The sequence below is a fragment of the Argopecten irradians genome, chromosome 13 (assembly GCF_041381155.1).
Source record: "Argopecten irradians isolate NY chromosome 13, Ai_NY, whole genome shotgun sequence".
Lineage (NCBI taxonomy): Eukaryota > Metazoa > Mollusca > Bivalvia > Pectinida > Pectinidae > Argopecten > Argopecten irradians.
The window spans coordinates 16,739,162-16,761,057 of NC_091146.1; the positions used below are offsets into that span (position 1 = coordinate 16,739,162).

Here is a 21,896-nt window from a genome sequence, read left to right on the forward strand (position 1 = left end):
CCTGAGGGCTCACATTTCTCCTTGGATAGGGGGTCAAGTTTAACATAGTTTATATATGGAAAAAATTTTTTGAGCATTATGTGGTCATTTGTAAGGAGTCAAATGTTGTCATAATTATCAGTATGAGATGGCCATTTAATTCTTTTAAAGTGTACACGGAACGGAAAATTATATTTTGATATGTTATTCTGTCTGATCTCCTGACAAGAATGTTGAAAACCGCATCAAAATCGGCCGCTTCAGTACCGAGATACCGCCCTCCGAAGTGCTCGATTTTTACCTGTATAACGACTGCTAATCAGGGTATCGGCCGCTCACCCTGATTTGGGAAATAACAGGATGTGACGTCACGAGGACAACGGCAGTGTGAGCTGTATATGTTTGGTAGTGGGGTTATAGCACAAAGGTGGACATATATATATTCCTGAAATGGGGTTACGATAATTTGACAAATATATATACAGTTATGATGACGATTTGATCATATTATATTAGGAAATATTGCAACTGAAATAAGGCTAAAATACATACTTATAATCAGTCTAAAAGCATCGCTTTGTGTACCTTATGTAAACTTTTATACGTGCACGCCTCGGTACATTTTTACTAGAGATCTAATCTCTGTTTCAACAAATCTTCAATTTTCACTATGTAATCTTAAAAGAGACAAATTCGGAAAATGATGGTCATATAATTATCCATTTGATTATGTTTCTGTATAAATAAAAATTCACTGCTATGAATTTCAAGAACCAACATAACAAAAAAGAAAATGTGTTGAATGTATTTTATAGGTCAATACACGTAGCCATCATAGACATAAATTGGGGGTAAACAATAAAACAAAACTTGAGAGTTTGAATTTATAATATAAAATTCATTTATAGCTATAACGTGTTTCTCTTCTCTTTTAATCTATGTCGACATGTGTTATTTAAACAATCTTCAACAGTACATTTATTGATCATATAGATTATTATTTTTGGTATCATAATAATGATCGATATTGACCAAAATTCCCAAAGAATTGGACATCTGAAATCTAGTAACTATCAGATGTATCAAAATTCTGACATTGTGCATTATATTTGCATTAATCTTTCTCTATATGTCATTTGTAAATAATTTTGCAGTTTTTGTTATAAAAATACATATACATGTAACCAGAAACATTTATTATGTACAAATGTATGCATGGGTGTTTCTGAAGTATATACATGTAGTGCTTGACACATTTGTTATATGTTACGTACAAACGGTATATTTTACTTTTATTTTTAAACCAAAAATTTATAAGTGTTTACAAATATAACATTATACAACAATAACATGATAATAACATGATGGCCTATCGCTAACTTACCTGTGAACTGATATTTTGACACGTGACGTGTGCTAATCAACTAAGCGTGGCAGGTCACTAACACCTTTCTTACGTAATCCCCTCATTAGCCAGGGTTGATCACGCGCTTTAGTTACTGCAGTATACAGGTATAGAGATTAACGCGGCACGACATTGTAAGTATTCTGATTTTGAAACTTGATATCTGATATTTGGAAAAGACATAGACATCTTCAGTTCGTCTGACCCGTGCATGATTTATTGTTCTAGTAAAGACACTAATGAATGAATTTGAGCGAAATATCAACAAGTCGTCGGATGTACCGTATTACGTGTATATGAAAGCTGAATGTATTTCGTCAAAAAACAATTAGATCGGAAAATATCACTCCATCTAAATTCTAAATATGTGTTACGGTTCTCAAAACTTAGTATATAGAATTAAATCCACCAACTCACAGTAGAATAAAATGACAAACATATTTACTGGTAATTAAACAATGGTATTAAATGTGTATTAAGTCACACGATCGATTTCAGACAAAACACAATTAGTAGATGCATTGCACATATGCAAAAAAAATCTGTTTAGAATCATACCTTAAGTCGTACGGGCAGGTTTTATGAAAAAGTCGGAATTTTGTAAAGTGGGTTCAAGGATTTATTTGACCAGTTGACATTAGACGACCCGAGTTGGGTTTTGGGTAACATAATCAAGAACATATATGTCCTTGATATAATATTCATGTATATGTAGTCCCAAACACCACGGATATACAACGTACATGTACATGGATTATTATGTACATTTTATTGTGTATAATTGTGCAGAAATCGCACAGAAATGTTCATTTATCTACGACAGGTACATCAATATATGTATGGTATAAATCCCTATTTCCATGCATATTCCAAACTCATATCTGTGATTGAGGATAATATTAAATAGGTATCGGACATGTACACAGGTATTTGTGTCTTCAAAATCGATTTTTACAAACGGATGGTTCACATTAGATGGCAGACACCGAATATCGCCACTCTAACTTATGCGAGTAAAGTCGATCCCGTTGTCCTCGTGACGTCACATGTCAGGGGTCCTGAATCGAGGTCAGTGGCTTGGGGCTTCAGGTGTGTTCTAGAGAAACGGCGCATTATCTCTAATACCGTAATCGCTATGAAACTCGTACTTTCGGCATTCTAAATTTTATCCAATGACGCTTCAATCAAGCCTTATATACCAAACCATTCCGTGTACACTTTAACAATGTTACCATCACTGAACCCCTGGAGTCTGAGGGGTGCAAAAGGGGTCAAAAAGGCAAAACTTTAAAAATCTTCTGAAATTTCGTAAATGATAGAATCAAATACGCTTCATAGACGGAAAGGTTATAAGGTCATTTACGAAAATTGTGCATGATATGACCTTAGGGTCACACGTATCCTTCTTTGGAGGGGTTAAATTTACTATAGTTTATATATAAGGGAAAACACATTTTGAGTATTATTTGGTCATTAGGCAATGAGTCAAACGTTGTCAGAATTATCAGTATCAGATGGTGGTTGAACTTCGTTGACAAAATTTTCCTGACCGACACCCAGGGGTCTGAACGGTGGAACCAAAAGGGGCCAAATAGGTTTTACATTATGAAACCTTTTAAACTTCTAAAATCTTCTCAAATTCAACAAATAGCATAATATAATTCCCTTCACATGTAAAAAACTCACAAAGTCCTTTCAAACAAAATTTATTTCAATGACGCTGGGGTCCCTGGATGTCTCTCCCCTGGGGAGGTGGTAAACTTTATTTAGTCCACAAGCCATTTTTGTATCGCCTGCAACGCAAGGGCGACACTAAGGTATCACTGTGTCGGCGTTGGCTTCGTCGGTTTCAGTGCGATAAATGAAGTATTTATTGTCCGGTTTCAACCGAATTCGGTAAATAAAATCCGTCAATATTTGCAAAGGTTACGAGCTTTAAAATCGTCAAAACAGACTATTATTTTGTGATACTGTGCAGGCGACACATCCACTTCCGTGGAATTCTTGTATTGGATAGCAATTAGATATTAAATGTTCATGATGGTCCTGACTGACATTAATCACACGAGAAAGAATGTTAGAGGACCAGGCCAAAACCTACTCTGATACTAGTGTTGTCGTACTAATCGACGAAAGATCGGTAGTGAATATGGAAAGCTGTCGTCAAACTTATTTTGAAAATTGGTATTTCAGTTCCGGCGAGATTCCGTTGAAGATAGCATTAGACATGGTAGACTATTTAGAAGACGAGATGGATTATGTCCCTTGGTATGCTGCTATCGCTGAGTTGGGATATGCAGATGAGATGTTGATGAGAACAGATCTGTACGGCGACTTTACGAAGACAATGCGGAATCTGTTATCAAAGCCATTCGAAAGCGTTGGTCTCGTTCCCAAGGACACTGACGGACATTTGAATAAGTAAGATGTTCTAGATCTTAATTTTAGATATAATATACTTCATAAAGGTATAGGAACCTAAAGTAAATAATACACAGAAAACGCATTAAATATATATATCTATACTTTAAACTTGTATATGTCCAAAATTCCTCATTTCATGAGGGAAGATAGAAGTTGTGTTAATAAAAGCTGATAACTAACGGTTGATGATTATGATTACAACGTCTCATACCAACGGCTGTATAGCAGTTTTACAAATCACACTGAAAATGTTAATTGAACATCACAGACATGGTGACTGTATCTCATGTTAGTAATTCCACATTGAACAAACCTTTCTTTATTTCACTGTAGGATGCTACGTATCTCCTTATCGAGTCAGGCGTGTGGCTATGGAGTAGAGGACTGTGTGGGGACAGCTACGGCAATGTTCCAGGAGTGGATGGTCGACCCTAGTAACAACAAGTATGTATTTATGTTATTAACCCAAAGCAGGTAAAGCCAGAATGTTTTATATTGCTTCCGTCTGTCTGTCTTTAAGACATGTCTGTGTGTGTCTGTACGTGTCTGTCTGTGAGGATGTGTGAGGGTATGGGTGAGGGGGTGTCTGTCTGTGTGTCTGTCAGGCCTGTCCATCTATATGTAGTATGTCTGTCTGTCTCTCTGTTGGTCGGTCGGTCCCGTCTGTCTGCCTGTAAAGACTATACCTTGAGAATGGATTGATGGATTTTGTTGAGTCTGATAAAATGGTAGCTGCTCATGAGACAGCATAACTTGGGATTATTTTGGGGTCTAACGGTCAACTACAGTCGTCAGGTCACTGTTAAAAATGTTTGATTGTTTTGGCAATTGTCGTTTTCCCAGACGATAAGTTAAGAATATAACAAAGGAATTCCATGAACCTTTATACAATGGTAGCCTGTGAGCTAACATAACTTCATCAAAATATGGTTTAAGATGTCAGTTTGTAGGGGAGGGCAGGAGACTTTTGTTGTTTCAGTAGTATTTAGAATTCCTCCTATATTTGACAAGGATATTCCTTGGTTGATTAGGGAAACACAAACCTATCTAACCTAGAGGGATGTACAACACATCACAACCGCCTTCATTTCATTGTACATGTGGTACACATTTCATTGTACATGTGGTACATTTTTGACACATAATGATTGTGAGAATGCTTATAAAGAACTGAATTTTCGATCAACTTTCTTCTACGTATTAGAGAAAAAATACTCAAATAAGGGTTTGTTAAGCTGATACTGGAGTACTCGGAAAACCTTGTTTTAACCAACTATAATGTTTCACTCGGGAAGAGATATCACTGTCTACTAAACAGAACTATGTAATATTGTATAACTCGGCTGGGACACTTGTATCATCCATGAATGTTTCATGAAATTTATAGGAAAACGTTATCTTTCGTTTTTGTCTCAAATGAAACTGATACTCCCGGACTAGTATTCGCTTTTTTACATGCGATATGCACAAAAATGTTTGACTTAATAAAAAGTGCTTATCTGTATTGGAAAAATACAAAATATAGAGCATATTTCCATCAGGAAAATTAAACCATTTAACAAATTAAACTATTGAACATGACGTGGATTTGCGTCATTCATTTTCTTCAGAATTGATGTGAGGAAAAATGCAAGAAACAAAACATGTCTTGACGTTAATGTCTTAAAAATACGGATTTGCTCAATGCGAACGATGTTTGAAAATATTCAATCATATTTCCCTTACCTAGGATAGACCCTGACGTCAAACAGGCGGTATACTGTACTGGTATATCGAAGGGAGGCATCCTGGAGTGGGACTTCCTCTATAGTCAGTATAAGTCTAGTGACAATGCCGCCGAAAAGAAACGGATCCTCTACTCTCTATCCTGTTCTAAGGAACCTTGGATTCTCAGCAAGTAAGAATGTACCATTTGATCAATCATTTAGTTTGCTATTTATGCTAACATTGAGACAGCATTAGTTTCTTATTTAACCTTGGATTCTCAGCAAGTAAGGTAAGACCATAAGAAAATCAAATATAAAAGAGAAGATATAGACATTTTTACATATATCTTCAGTTTAAAAACCAGGGTAGACATGATTTCTTTTTCTATTTCTAAGCTTAATATACTGGCTGCCACATTCAACTTCCATAATTGGTATAATGTAAAAAATAACTGAAAAGTAATCGAAATATAATTACAATTATATGGTAAATTTCTACTGTAATTGATAACGGTTAAGATTTCAAGTAATAGAAATAACCTTCTCTTACTGATTACTGTCGATTTCTTGAGAAAATGTAATTAGTTGAAATCGATTACTATAACACAAATACGATTACACCATACATGCCATGTGATCATTCACTTATTAATTAGTTTCTTTTGTATGCTCACATAGAAATAGCAATATATTTAAGTTGGCTAAAAGTTTGAAATACTGATACATAGTTTTAACAAACCACAGCCTCCCGAAAACCACCTTAACTCGCTGCACGCAAACCATCGCATATTGAGGAAGCTATCATTTAACTACCTGGTCTGTTTATTCCGCATTTGCATATTACAGAGTTATCTGCACTTGCGGGTAGGTATTGATTGTGACGTCATTTGTTTGCGAGTGTAACGTCATACTTTTCGGAAAAAAACGACGTGAAATGTGCTCACAAAACAATGACGTAACAATCGATACCTACCCGCAAGGGAGCTAACTCTGTAATATGCAAAGACGGAATAGTAACTAAACCTACCCATATTATTATAATTAGTTATATTTTAGGAGTATACCATAACAGAATGAAGTAGCTTAATACTAAGTATCAAAATACTTAAAACGTATCACTTATAGGATTTCTACCTCACCTTTATGTAAGCAAACACATACTGTTTCTTATTTCCTTTATCTTTTTAGCTATAATTACATTTAGATATGCATTGTAATATCTTAATTTTGTTTCCACAAGATACCTTGAGATGAGTTTGGATTCCCAAGAGGTCAGAAAGCAGGACACCAGTTTTGTGATTCAGTATGTAGCTGGTCACTCTATTGGCCGGGACATAGCATGGAACTTCATTCAGGAGAAATGGGATACCCTTATGAAAGAGTGAGTAACCAAGTAGTTATTTGTTATTCTAAATCGGAGGAGAATTTGACTTATGTGATAGACGAAAAGAAATACTCTCTGTTTTACTTATTTCCTTTTTTCAAATATACATGCAGAAATTATTTTATAAATCATAATGATAATACATACGTACGTACTACTAACATATACATGCATACATACATTAATTAATCAACAAAATATACCTTCTTTACATTACAGTTTTGGCGGTGGATCGTTCTCGTTTGCACGTGTGATCTCGTCTGTGGCCAGTTCGTTTAACAAAGAGTTCGATTTAGAACAGGTAAGCTAACAAAGAGTTCGATTTAGAACAGGTAAGCTATCAAAGAGTTCGACTTAGGACAGGCAAGAGCTAACAAATACTTCGACAGAGAACAGGTAAGCTAACAAAGACTATAACAGAGACCAGGTAAGCTAACAAAGAGTTTGACAGAGAACAGGTAAGCTAACAAAGCTATAACAGAGACCAGGTAAGCTAACAAAGAGTTTGACTTAGAAAAGGTAAACTAACAAAGATTTCGACTAATAACATGTAAGCTAACAAGGACTTCGACAGATACCAGGTAAGCTAAGAAAGAATTCGACTTAGAACAGGTAAACTAGCAAAGAGTTCGATTAATAAAAGGTAAGCTAGTAAAGAGTGTTCGACTAATAACAGATACGCTTACAAAGAGTTCGACTAAGAATAGATAAGTTACCAAAGTTATCGAGTTAAACAGGTAAACTAACAAAGACTTCGACTTAGAACACGTACGTTAATAAAGATTTCGACTTAGAAGCGATACATTATATGGATGTCATTATGTACTAGGTGAAAAAATAAAAGACAGACTTTCCAACTATAGTACATAATATATTTTTGTATTGTGAATAAACAAAGTATCACTTATCTACGTTGTATATATTAATGTTTTGTAATTATAGTAATTTTGCATATATCTTATTTTTTCCCAATGAATATGCATCATGAAATATTTTTATAGATAGATTTAATTTTAAAACTTTGTTGATTAAAATTATCTTTAACCATTTCAATATGATTCGTGTTACATCAAAGCTACGAAACTTTAAAGAGGAACACCCGGGCATGGGTTCAGGCACTAGAGGATATGAACAAGCTGTAGAAAAAACAGAATCCAACATCCAATGGATCAATAAGAACCTGGAGATATTGCGAGCATGGCTGAGAGACAATAACAAACAAAAAATGGATGTTACAGATGTCAGACTGCCAAGGTCGTTAAAACCATTCCTGTACGAGCTTGATATCTTCCCAGACATTTATAAATCTGATCCGCAAGATTTTGAATTCTCGGGAACTGTTATTATTCATATCACATGTGAGGAGGCTACTGATAACATAACACTGCACAGTCACTTACTTACCATCGACGAGGATAGCGTTGTGGTCACTTCCGGTTCCGGTGCAGCTGGTCCGAATGTTGTGAAAATCTCGTATGACTTGGAACGACAGTTTATGATGATAGATTTGGACAATGAGCTGCAGGCTGGGAATAACTATACACTAGGTATAGACTTTAAAGGACCTCTAAAGGACGACATGGTTGGACTGTATTACAGTACATATCAGCGTGGAAATGAAACAGTGTATGTAAATTTTGACACCTTTTACGTTTTAATGAAACATATGGTTTATATATATGTATAAACCCACTTGTAACATACAGTATATGTATATTTTAACACCGTTAACAATTAAAATGAAACATATGGTTTATATACATGTATGAACCCACTTGTAACATACAGTATAACATAATTATAACATATTTGATGTGGTGATGAACCTCCACCTCTGGATCGCGAGATAGAATCCGATGTTGAGTAGAAGCCTGGTACTGACCACAGGTCGGGGTTTTTTCTACGGATACTTCCTTCTCCGAACAAACCTGACGCGTCCATAAATCATGTGTGTTAATAGGGCGTTTAATTCGTAAGACCTGACTAACCACAACCAAATCAAACAACAAATCGTTATTTTATTAATAAACTCACTAAAAAACTAAATAAATAAAATATTCTTCATATTACAGATACATCGCAACTACACAAATGGAGCCAACTGATGCCAGAAAGACCTTCCCATGTTTTGACGAACCCAACCTGAAAGCTCAATTTAAAATCACAGTCTCTAGGAAACCAGAACTCATCTCCTTATCAAATATGCAGATTGAGAGGAGAGAAGCCAGGTAGATATTTGTTATCTAAGAACGTGTGTTCAAGAAATCAATCCAACGTTTGAAAAATTGGTTGTAATAAGACAAAATATATTGCTATCAGAAACCTTTATTCTTTAAGTTACATTTGATCATGGTGGTGATGATGATGATGATGTTAACGATGGTGATGATGTTAACGATGGTGATGATGTTAGCGATGATGATGATGATGATGATGATGATAACGATGATGATGACGATTGTGGTGGTGGTGATGGTGATGATGATGAAGATGATGGTGATCGATGGTATAAAGATTATGATGATGATGATGACGTTGATGATGGTGATGAAGGTGATAATTATGGTGATGATGATGATAGTGATGGTGGTGGTAGTAATATGTTGATGATAATGATGATGATGGTGGTGATGGTGATGATGGTGTTGACGATGATGATGGCTATGATATTGATGATGATGATGATGATGATGACGATGATGATCATGATGATGATGGTGGTGGTGATTATAGTAATGAAGATAATGGTGATGATGTTGAAAATGATGATGATGATAATGATGACGATGTTGGTGCTGATGTGTTGATGATAATGATGACGATTAAAGATGATGGTGATTGTAATGATAATGGTGGTGGTGGTGATGGTGATGATGATGATGATATGATGATGATGATGATGATGATTATGATGATGATGATGTTAAAGTGATGATGGTGAGGGTAATACATATTATATACATATTATATACGACAGAGATGCTGACCTTATAGCAGACCATTACTATGTATCACCCATCATGTCTACATACCTTGTGGCCTTTGTTGTCTGTGACTTTGCCGAAATAAATGGTACAACGAAAAATGGTATTTATGTAAGTATAATTATGTAATACTCGATAGTAAACATAAAACATATTGTCATGTTTAACAAATGAAGTGGGGATGTTCTAGATTTTTTTTCTTTTTTTTTTCTTTTTTCGTTCTCTCTTTCTTTCTCTCTTTATAACTTTCTTTCTTAATTCATGTTATATAAATAACACAATAACATGGTGTGATCTTTAAATCTTCCAAAGGCAGTTAGGGCATTTTTTGGTGTTTGTAAAATCTTCTTCTTCTTTCTTTCTTTCTTTTCTTTCTTTTCATTTATTCTTTCTTCATTTTCCTGTAATAAAATTCATCGTGGCTCGGGGTCATTCAAGGACGTACCAGGTTAGGATGTAGAGGATAATCTGGATATCCGGAATACACCACCAACCCACGACCGTTACCAGGCAACTGCACCATATATGTTATGAACTCAATATTAAAGATTGAGTGTCATAAAAAATATCCCTTGTTTTTGTAAACTTATCGTTAACTTTGGCCTTCTGACTTTTCAGTACGGAGCTCTGGCCCCAAGGGAGTTAATTGACCAGGCTGAGTTCGCTCTTGACGTTGGTATAGATACCATCACACTATACGAGGAGTTCTTTGATATCAAGTTTCCTCTAAAGAAGCAAGGTATTTTATCTTGATTTATAACATATTCTTAGCATTTTAAAATTGCAATATCAACATGACATATATTTTATGTTGTTATATTCTGTTTTGCATCTATAAATGTGTGTATGTCAATGTAAAATCCGTTTCGACTCAACGATTTCAACAGAAATGATCGCCATTCCTGATTTTGCGGCCGGCGCCATGGAGAACTGGGGCCTGATCACGTACAGGGAGACGGCCATGTTGTATGAACCGGGCGTGTCGTCAGAGTCCAACAAACAACGAGTCACTACCGTCATCACACACGAACTCGCCCATCAGGTAATTGTAGTGTCTACTACTATTACACATGAACTCGCCCACCAGGTAATAGTGTCTGTCGATTTACAACCGCCATTTGCACGCCAATGTCCCAAAGGAGTCAACGAGTAAAGTGAAATCCGATCAAACAAACGCTGATAGCGCCTGTTATGGACGCAACTGTATAGTTATTAAATTTCGCGGGTGAAAATTGTTTTGGAACTTATTACTTGCGGATTATCTTTCTATCCTTTAAAAGCGTCATTTAAAAGACAGGCTATTTTATCTTTAACCAGGATTTTGATTTTTTTTTTAAATTAAAATTCCGCCAATATTACCAATTATACACTTATTAACATAATGACATCATTACTTTAGAAATATGTTTCAAACCTACTGGATATTTTTGCTGTAAAACTTACATATTTTTACATTTTTTTTTCAAAACTGACAAGTTACTCAAGAATTTACCGGGTTAGCCATGATAACACACACACTTTTGATCAACTTAGTTTGGATCATGTACACATGATAAGCGTTCTATAAGCGTGTAAAAATGGGATACTACTTTAAACTGAATCATCCTTTCTGAAATAATTCCATCTATTCAAATAATTTATATGCATTTTAAGTGCACAATAAATTCCATTTGTGAACTTCATCATACAATGCGCACAATCAGTTTCAATGATGTAGAGAAAATCACCATTACCAGATTTTTTATTAGGATGGATTAAACTAATCTTTTAGAAGGTTTTATTGGATTTCAGTAATTTCATTATAACAATATCAAAGTAGATATAGGTTGTATCTCATTAGTGTTAAATGGGCATTGTTTATCAATGGCTTTATACCATTACCCTCGTGTTGGCAGTGGTTCGGGAACCTTGTGACCTTGGACTGGTGGGATGACCTTTGGCTCAATGAAGGATTTGCGACATTTGTGGAATATTTTGGAGCCGATCATAAATTTCCGGACTGGACTTACGTAAGTAAACATTGAGGTAACGTTACCTTTGCGAGTAAACAATTCCGCGATGTAAAGATGTTTCGTGTCATCTGGTAAGTTAAAATACTCATCTTTATTTTAAGAATAAAGATGCATTCACCATGGTTAAGACAATTTCTTCTAAGGATTTTTGGATGGCTGTTTAGACCTTCTGTGCCTCTTTGGTATCCTTGCACATCAGTAGAGGTACATCATATTCATGCGTGTTTTGTACATACAGTGATCAAAATAAGGCGAGTACTTGAAAGGTCCGCGATAATACCAAAACAATATGGCCTCCAAGAAAATGACCAGAATTATGGTATATATCATATGGTATATATCATCTTAAAAAAAATCTTGCGATAATTTATAGATGTCGTAGTCCATATTGATATCTGAACATATTTCGCATTTTCATTCACCGTTTTATTATTTTATGGCGGTGTTGATATTATTAGCAATTAGTATTTACACTGTTTGTTAAAGATTTAATAGTCAAAACTTTGATATTTAAAGTGACAGGAAACTGTCTTTAACATATTAAACATAAATGTGCTTTATTCTCTTACTGCAAACAACTTTATCTGCAAAGGATACAGATCTTCTTTTAATTCTACGAAAGGGCTGGAACTGTTTCGTGAATAATTGTGGGACATATAAGTGATTCCAACCGCGTGGACAAAAAAATGTCAAATTTTCAAGGCGATCTGCCCTGTTAACAAGACACACAAAACAAAAACGATTACATAATATGATACGAACAGTAATACGAGACAATGAAAGTAGAAAAATATTTAACAGCACAAAGGAGCGCAATTAACCCTTCGGCAAGTGGCAGCCGAAGGCCGGATCTACCATAATGAAGCCATGCATGATGTTCGGCAGAACGCTACAATATGAACGTGGTGAATAATTGTGTATATAAAGGCACGTTTTTCAGTAAGATCCTTTTAATGCAAGTTTATATATTGAAAGTAACGAAGACGCAATATAGTGTATACTCGTGGGATTACAATGGTTTACAGTAGCACCTTAGTATCACAGAAAAGGGAGAAAAGAGGGAAGTAGATGGCTTTCCATGAGAATCACGATTCATATCAGTAAAAAGGACCCTTAAGTATTGCCCAAACTAACCATTTCCATTTTCTCTTTATCAATACATTAATGATGTTTTTTTCTATTTTAGTTCGATATCTTTACTACCTCTGAGCTCCAGAGAGCGTTTGGTTTTGATGCACTTGTGACGTCACATCCGCTGTTTGCGCCAGTGGCAAACCCAGACCAAATTAATGAAGTGTTTGATGCCATTTCGTATTCCAAGGTAAAACAACGGCACATTTGACTTTATTTCGTCCAAACCAATGTTATAATAAATGTGAAATAATATTATAAATTGCAACACGTTTATGAATTAAGAGTGAAATTCTGACGACTTCAACATTTATTACAGAAAGAAAGATCAAACCTTCGCCAAGAGCATGCATGTAAATTTCGAGCAAAACCCACTGCATGATAAAATAACTTAATGGCGTATATGTATATTCAAATACCCAATAAACGTTTTGAAACTTTACCAGGGCAAATGAAATTCCAAATCATTTATAAACAAATATTTTTTAAATGACATCATATTGCTAAAATAATATTATCGTTATACACAGTGTGGTGGTCGGGTGACGGTCGCTATTTACACTATTTTCACGGATATGAAAAGTTCAGACGTTACTTGCCAAATCATGTGGGTTTCCCGAGCATTTCTGTTTCTGACCACTCTGAGACCTTGCGCAAGATCCATTCGGGCCATCAAAATGATATATATAAGTTGTATAAATTGTTTCGAAATCGATGTAAAATTAATGAAGTGTATAATCGGTTTGGGAACAAAGAGATAAACATTTGCGTCAATTTATTCCCCAGGGAGCCAGTGTTATCCGAATGATGAGGTTCTTCTGTGGAGACCGGACCTTCCAGCTCGGAATACAGGTATACATCGATACACATCTGTTCATAGAGTATCAATCAGCTGACACTAGTGTTTATCCCATAATTACTGTTCCTGTTTAATCTGTCTTTAATACACTCAGATATATGAATGCTACCTCTGACATTTGCATTGTTTTTAGTAAGGGAAAAAAAAGAAAAACCAAAATAACTTAATTATTGTTCCGATGAGCAGGAGATATAGATCTATTTTTTATAAAAGCAAAACACCTCTGCATAGTTGAATCCACATTATGACGCACCTGGATATTCGTAGGTAGTACGAATCCTTAAGAACATAAATATATCAGAAACATGCTTCACAATGTAAATTATATAATGTCTGTATGAGACGTCCATACAGTTTTATAGACAATGTATAGCTGTTTGTTTGTTTCTGATAAGTGATGAGATTGTTTTAGTTAATATCGTTGACAATTTTAAAATGATTTATAGAAACCTATATTTTGTTGACTTTTCCTTCACTGTTATTGACACTGAGGTTTGATTGTTATTAAATCCGTGTATTTCATTACATACATAATTTTCTAGACATACCTGAAAGATCGTGAATACAAGAATGCCGTTCATGATGACTTATGGGCTGCCATGGAAAAGGTAAGTGCTAGCTAAAAAGATAATTAAACTACAAAAGGTTTCAATAATAACTCACATGATATATAACTTCATTACACACCGCCCCGGAATAGGTTGAGAGGGCTAACTGATTTTTTTCTGTCCGTCCGTCTGATTGTTTGGTTGTCGTACGCAAAGGAGAAGTGTATATGTTGGGCCCTATGGCGGCTATGACCGATGAACATTAATTTTTGTTTACAGGTTTCCAGTGATTAGGATGTCATTATTTAATCAAAGCTTACATCGGGTGTCCCTCGGGAGTTATGGGAGGGGGGTTGTTGGAGTTAAAAAGGAATGTCAATTTCCTGTTTGTTACCGTTTTGCTGGAACCAAATGATATTTTAAAATGATTTTCATGAATAATTATGCATGGATATGATGAAAATAAAACAAATTTGAAAATATAACTTACAAGTCAATGAAACTTATCAGTAATGTAACTGATAGCTCTGGTGACGAATATCTAAAGTGAATGTGTTTTTATTAATCTAAATGTGCTATATTGTATCTGTTTTTCTTCTGTTGCTAATATTAAATAGAATAATGTATACAATACAACTATTTATTTTATCATTGTAGCAAGTAAAAGCAGAAGGTGGTAATCTTGAAGTGAAGAACATTATGAACACGTGGATCCTACAGATGAATTACCCCGTGGTGACCCTCACTAAAGTCAGTAACACTCAGCTACGAGCCACACAGAAACGTTTCCTCACGAACCCTAACGCTACCGACACAGGCAGATTTGTCTCCCCTTACAAGTACGTATCTCAGGTGTCACGTGACACAGTAGATGCGCATTAAACACTATTTATTAGGATTAGGTGGTGTGCCCATACCCATCAAATGCGAAACGTTCATATGCTTAACACGTGAGATTTTTTATAACGTATGGCTTAGAGCTTCAAAACTTGTGTTATAAATGAAAGATGTCATATTAAATGTAAAAATGTTAAACATAATATAAAAATCCGTTTGATTTAATTTCAAAGTAATTTTCATGATTAACATTATACGTATAATACATTTACTCTACAAATTCTGTATAATTATCCAACAGCAAAATATATAATGTGGAAGCGATATGCTTCTGTTATTAAATTTCATATATGAAATTGTTTATGATGCTAATGATGACGTCATTGTTTCCTTAGTTACACCTGGAGTATCCCAGCAACCATTACGTTTAAGTCTAATGTTAATTTCAATCAGACCAGTGCAGATATATACTGGCATCATAACAAGCAGGACGGTAAGACTTATATTATTCTATAGATTACAGATTAGACAGTTTCGAATCAAATATTAGTTTGTTCAACTATACGAATTTTAATTCCATTGAGTGTGAGGTCAGGATCATTGTGTTGTTTTCGTTTTTGACAGAAGTGCATACAGACAGTTTTTGATCTTGAAAATCTAAAGCCATTTTCGTCGGCCCGATTTTGTAATTTGCCTAAACATTGTTGTAGTTGTCGTTCTATAGTGTGCATGTTTTTTAACAGATCAAGAAATCATCCACATATAGAGACCCTTCCGTAGATTTGCCAAGACATTTAGTTATGCTGTTAATTTTTAATCCAAAAAGTGTGACAGACAGGATACCACCAACCACCAACAGAGCATAAACGATACTCATCATTTGAACAATAATGGGTGTTTAATCACTTTTATAGGTCTTATTATCAATAAATAATTTATTTCTCTTTTTGCATGCACATCAGTATTTAATTCCATATAGGGAAAAGTACCATGGAATTTTGTCGGGATGCAATTTATTATTTTTAATAATTTTATCTTGAAGTAGAATTAGAAGCTCATATTAATGGTGTAAAATAAGTAACTTTTGTAGCTAAGAAAATTACTAATTCGTCTGCTCCTGTTTTGTATTAAAGGGACAATTCAGTCAAAGAGTACATTAAAATTTGCACATATTTCGGAAACAAACCAGTTCAAATAGAAATTAATGTAGTTGGTTTTACTGTAATATGCCAGAAAAGCCCACTGAAGTGAAATGTATGTGAGATGTTTCAACTCGCTTACTGTCCGCCATTACACATAGTGGTCGGATGTCTTGTATGCCGAACCCTGGCCATTGCTAGTGTAGTACAAAAGTTTTTTTATCTTGAACTTTTAAAATCGCTCTTACAGTAGTGTGTTTACCTTATTAGATGCATGGTCTTGTCTTGACTTTGGCTCGGGTATGGGTACAGCGTACGTCTTGTACCCGCTTAATCGTATCGAATTTCAACGGTATCAATAAAAATACTTAACAATGTTGGGGAATTTGTCAATATTTCATGTTATATGTTTCATAAGGAATGTAGAACAATACATTTATGTCATATTTTGCTTCATGGTTATGTAACAGAATCAGCCTCACTGAATTGTCCCTTTAAGAAGAAAAAAATACTATTTGTAAACGCTGGAGCATCCTTAATGTAAGTCCTAGATATTAACTAAAGAAGATTATGATATCTTTACAATAGCTACGAAGGTTTCATATGTTTATTTATATTGTTGGGCCTCTATCATACCCGTTATTAGATTATCAAATAAAATCATGTTGTGTCTTTGTTGTAAAAGAAGGAGGGGAAAGTAAAACCGTTTGAAAAAGAGTAAGCGACCAATTGGATTGTGTATATTGTATTACGTTGTATTATGCAAAAACATTTGATATCTATTTACAATATTCGTCCAATGATCATTTACTGATCATATTAATGCAGTTGAACCATATTTTAACAGATCGACATTGAATTATCCAATATTATGTGTGCAGTTAAACTGATTCAGAAGCAGATGTAAAATAGAATCTATGGTTTTAAATTACTCTGACCAACACTTTGAGTCTATGATACAAGTCTTTTCATAAACACTCAGAGGTAATAATTGAAACATAAGGTACATGTCTAATATCATGTGTATGGGTATGCTGTTTTCATTGAATTGAAGAACGTAATTACCGTGTTTTTACCATTTAGATATAACGTTAAGAAAACCTATGCAAGATGGGGACTGGTTTTTGGCAAATGTACAGCAGTACGGATTTTACCGTGTGAATTATGATAGTGACAACTGGGCTGCGTTAACAAGTCAACTGAAGACGGACCACAAGGTAGGTTTAACATATCTAATTTTCTGAGTATGGATTAGCATTTGATATAGTCGGCTTATTTTGTGAAAAATGTCTATTTAGGTTGAAAATTCGAGAAGGCAGCCATCTTGATGACGTCATAACCGGAGGTTCATTCCAATTTATGCAATGTTGACATTTTGATTTGTGAAAAATGTCTATCTAAGTTGAAAAATGTGAATGTTATGACTATTTTTCATTTTTAAGAAAAATTCAAGAAGACAGCCTATTTGATGACGTCATAACCGGAGGTTCATTCCAATTTATGCAATGTTAACATTTTGATTTGTGATCAGTGGGTCATAAGGATTCAGAAATAATATTGGTTTAGAGGTTTGGAGGGTGCATGTGGGACCCTCCTAGCCCATATTTATATTTCCTCATTCGATATCAAGCGAGGGTTTTTAAAAAGCTTTCACAATTAATGTTTAACAGCTAGAGCATTTTTATTAAAAAACAACTTATTTTTATTTATGTTTGAGGCATAAACTTTGGGTTTCATCTTAAACACTTTCATTTGCATACACCAAATATATTACTAGTTCATTTCTACAGGTCATTCACACAATCAACCGAGGACAGCTGATAAACGACGCATGGAATCTGGCAAAGTATGTGCTACTTTATTCATAGCAGTTGCTCATAGTGTTAAAGCATCAGTTTTGTATGAAACGTTTCATGTTCAGTATGTGATGATCTTATTGGCGATCGAGTCGTGATAAAAATTATACATAACACAATAATTATATAACCTTACAAGAACAACGGTCGTCATTTCAGTGGTGAAACAGGGGAAATATGGTGTTGAATTATATGTCTCTGTCTGTCCGAACATTTCCAGACGATAACTTGAAAACAGTTGATGAATTTTGTTGAAATTTCATGCGAACTTAGCTAATGCAATATTACTGCTTGGAATTGATTTTAGGGTCATTGAAAAATAGTCAATTACAAATATCACTGTTATTGGCATAGGCTAAGGTCTTTTCTTGCTCAAAAAGATGTGTAAAAAATCCGCAGAAAATTATCAAACTATTATATAACTTAATATTTTTATTATATCTTTGATAAGAATTATTTCATATTTATTTTAAGATTTTTTGATGACGTATTAGCAACATTTGCTATAACAATACTAAACGGTATATTTGACAGTGCCGGAGAATTGCCGCTAGAAATCGCCCTTGACATGATGGATTATCTGAAAGATGAACTGGATTACATCCCTTGGCATGCTGCCCTGGAACAGATGGGCTATGCTGACGAAATGCTAATGAGGACAGACCTATACGGGGACTTTACCGAAGTTATCGGGAATCTTGTCTCTAAAGCGTTTGAAAGTGTCGGGCTACGTGGCAGGGATAATGAAGGACATCTTGAAAAGTAAGTTCAGTCAAACCTGTCTAGGCTAAAAAGATCGCCCACAGGACAGCAGCAAATATGATCTTTGTAGCAATTTTCTTTTAATACAAGAAACATATAGTGTTGAATTTAATCATTTTGTACCTTTGGAAAGTGGTCTTAGTAAACAGGTGGTATTTATACAAAGGTGGTCGCTAGGTCAGGTTGTACTGTGTTATATTATCTAAAATGATAATGTCACTACAATACAATTATAGAGAATTTACAGTATGACAAATCTGAATGGGAATATTTCACGTACCACATGATACCTGATAACGTTTGTGCGGACTATTGTTTCTAATACGTAATGGAATGTCACAAGATGATATCCAGCGCTAACATCTTTTCTATAGGAAAATTACAATTAGTAACGTTCCGTCAACACTGGTTATATTATTCCCGCACAAACGTTATCGGGTATCACATGGTACGTGAATATCCTATTGGCTTATACGTTGTTATTCTATACTTTTCTACAGAACGTTGAGGATCTCAACGTCCAGTCAGACTTACGAGCCATTCATCTAAATATCACCACTAAAATATATACGTTTACATCTTGCTTACATGTTGTTATTACAGAATGTTGAGAATCTCGATGTCCAGTCAGGCGTGTGGCTACGGAGTTGCGGAATGTGTGAGGACAGCTATAGATATGTTCCAGGAGTGGATGGTCGACCCTGGCAATAATAAGTAGGTGTTTAACTACTGTGACATACTTCACAAATGTATTTTCATGGATTGATATTTTTGCGTTTGAATCTGATACTGTTGACCATATCTTTTAAATTTTGCTAACTTATATAAGATACTGCACAAATATTTTTGACTATTTATTTTCGACTTAAATGAATATTTGTTGCTATCAAAACTTATGGATGTCAGGTCGCGTTACCGAAATTTTCAGTAGTGTGGAAATTCTCTTGTTGGATATCGAGATGGTTAAGGGACCTACAAACATTGTCGTGTTTTAGCGAAAATTATAAGCATAAATGTAAAACATATACACGTGGGATTAGACATGATTGTCAATTAAACAAATATCATGTAGACCAATAGAATGAGTTCAAACTTTGTTTCATTTCGTGTAGCGTTAACTTTGCGTCTTATTCCCATTCTTTTTCTAATTTCGTCATCGTTGTATATCGTCAAACTTCTGTTTATGTCATAATAATTCTTGTCTCTCTAGGATAGACCCTGATGTGAAACAGGCGGTGTACTGTACTGGTATATCGAAGGGAGGCATACTGGAGTGGGATTTCCTCTACAGTCAGTACAAGTCTAGTGACAATGCCGCCGAGAAGAAACGGATCCTCTACTCTCTGTCTTGCTCTAAGGAACCTTGGATTCTCAGCAAGTAAGGATATACCTTGTGATCAATCATTTAGTTTCGTATTTATGCTTACATTGAGATAGCATTAGTTTCGTATTTAATCTAGGATTCTAAGCCACAATGATTACTGGTTACTTTAATTACTGTAAACCAACTCACTTTAATTAAATTCAGTTAAATTTCACATTTATATTGCATGTAGAAATCACAAAATTACTTGCCATGACAATAATTCAAACACAAGTTCATAGATATCAAGTAACTATATTAGAAAATCGATATTTTTAATCGCTGCGAAAAGTAGTTATACATGAATTCGCGAAAATTAACCGCCGTCTTGAAAATCGGTGGTTGTGAAAATAATCCCTCATCATGAAAAATCAGTCAGCGTCACGAAAACTACTTGGTTAACAATATATTTTTACGCGATATCCAATTTCACTTTGCGATGACAATATGTCATTGTAATGTATTTTTGCGGTTTTAAGATATCTTTATATAAGGAGCTTGCATTTCACAGTGTTATTTTGGTCGAACTTTACATGTGCATGCATTTGTTTGATGTCGACAAATGTTTCTTTGAGTCTTCACTATTAAAATGTATTTTATAATAACGTAAGTTACATTATAACATGAAATGTCTGTTGTGCATAGCATTTTACTAGTTTCAAAATAACCCCGAATACGCAAAGGCAGGTGTACAGTAAACAATAAAATACTATGAAGTTCATGCTATCAAATGTTATTGTATGTCCGAATCACGTACTTTTATCAATTGCAAGCATTGTAATCAGTGTTGTTCTATTAATAGATATCTGGATTTGAGTTTGGATTCAAACGAGGTAAAAAAGCAGGATGCAAGTTACGTCATCATATATGTGTCGGGACATTCGATAGGTCGGGATTTGGCCTGGAACTTTGTCCGGGCCAATTGGAACATCCTCTTGACCGAGTACGTATAACGTCACATAGCGTCTTATATTGGCTTCTAAATCGGGGTTTCTTGAAATCATATCCTTAGTTTCCAAATACGTTACTAAATAATGATATTTCACCACATAGACCTAAAAACATTGCTAATAAGGTACGATAACTGTTGACATTTAACATCTTTAATTATTAGATGGCTGTGTGTTTTGCCTGCTCCTGATTTCCCGACTTGATTCCCACGAGAAAATTCCGATCTTACGCTATTTCAGGTTGATATCACATTCTAAAAGATCGAGGTCATATCCAAATATAGACGGGTATTTTTTAGATTCTAACAGGTCCTGGTTCCAGGATCATGAACAAATTTGGACTTGTGTTTAGACTTAGCCAATCAGAAATGACGTAACTTTTTGTAAAGTCATCTTTGATTGGCTAAGTCTCAACGTCAGACAGTTTTGGACTTCAGATTCTTTCATGATCCTGAGGCCAGGTTGCTTGAAAACCTCGAATCTTGATAAATCACTGTATCCTCTTGAAAAAGGTCAATATTTATATAATTCATTGCGGATATTATTCTTTTCAGAAT

At 34.8% G+C, this 21,896-nt stretch overlaps 1 protein-coding gene across 1 annotated transcript in view; it reads left to right on the forward strand.

The window, feature by feature from the left end:
• The window catches only part of LOC138305526 (uncharacterized), a 53,223-nt gene that overhangs the window by 27,065 nt on the left and 4,262 nt on the right, over positions 1 to 21,896 (forward strand). Inside the window, exons 36-57 of the mRNA XM_069245789.1 lie at positions 3,578 to 3,805; positions 4,142 to 4,252; positions 5,538 to 5,705; positions 6,755 to 6,895; positions 7,118 to 7,199; positions 7,974 to 8,524; positions 8,971 to 9,126; positions 9,876 to 9,993; positions 10,501 to 10,621; positions 10,770 to 10,924; positions 11,778 to 11,891; positions 13,081 to 13,215; positions 13,812 to 13,877; positions 14,427 to 14,492; positions 15,090 to 15,271; positions 15,665 to 15,762; positions 17,492 to 17,625; positions 18,199 to 18,254; positions 18,799 to 19,026; positions 19,630 to 19,740; positions 20,237 to 20,404; positions 21,192 to 21,332. Of these exons, the coding sequence (XP_069101890.1) occupies positions 3,578 to 3,805; positions 4,142 to 4,252; positions 5,538 to 5,705; positions 6,755 to 6,895; positions 7,118 to 7,199; positions 7,974 to 8,524; positions 8,971 to 9,126; positions 9,876 to 9,993; positions 10,501 to 10,621; positions 10,770 to 10,924; positions 11,778 to 11,891; positions 13,081 to 13,215; positions 13,812 to 13,877; positions 14,427 to 14,492; positions 15,090 to 15,271; positions 15,665 to 15,762; positions 17,492 to 17,625; positions 18,199 to 18,254; positions 18,799 to 19,026; positions 19,630 to 19,740; positions 20,237 to 20,404; positions 21,192 to 21,332 (3,330 nt within the window). The remainder of the gene's footprint in view (positions 1 to 3,577; positions 3,806 to 4,141; positions 4,253 to 5,537; positions 5,706 to 6,754; positions 6,896 to 7,117; positions 7,200 to 7,973; positions 8,525 to 8,970; positions 9,127 to 9,875; positions 9,994 to 10,500; positions 10,622 to 10,769; positions 10,925 to 11,777; positions 11,892 to 13,080; positions 13,216 to 13,811; positions 13,878 to 14,426; positions 14,493 to 15,089; positions 15,272 to 15,664; positions 15,763 to 17,491; positions 17,626 to 18,198; positions 18,255 to 18,798; positions 19,027 to 19,629; positions 19,741 to 20,236; positions 20,405 to 21,191; positions 21,333 to 21,896) is intronic.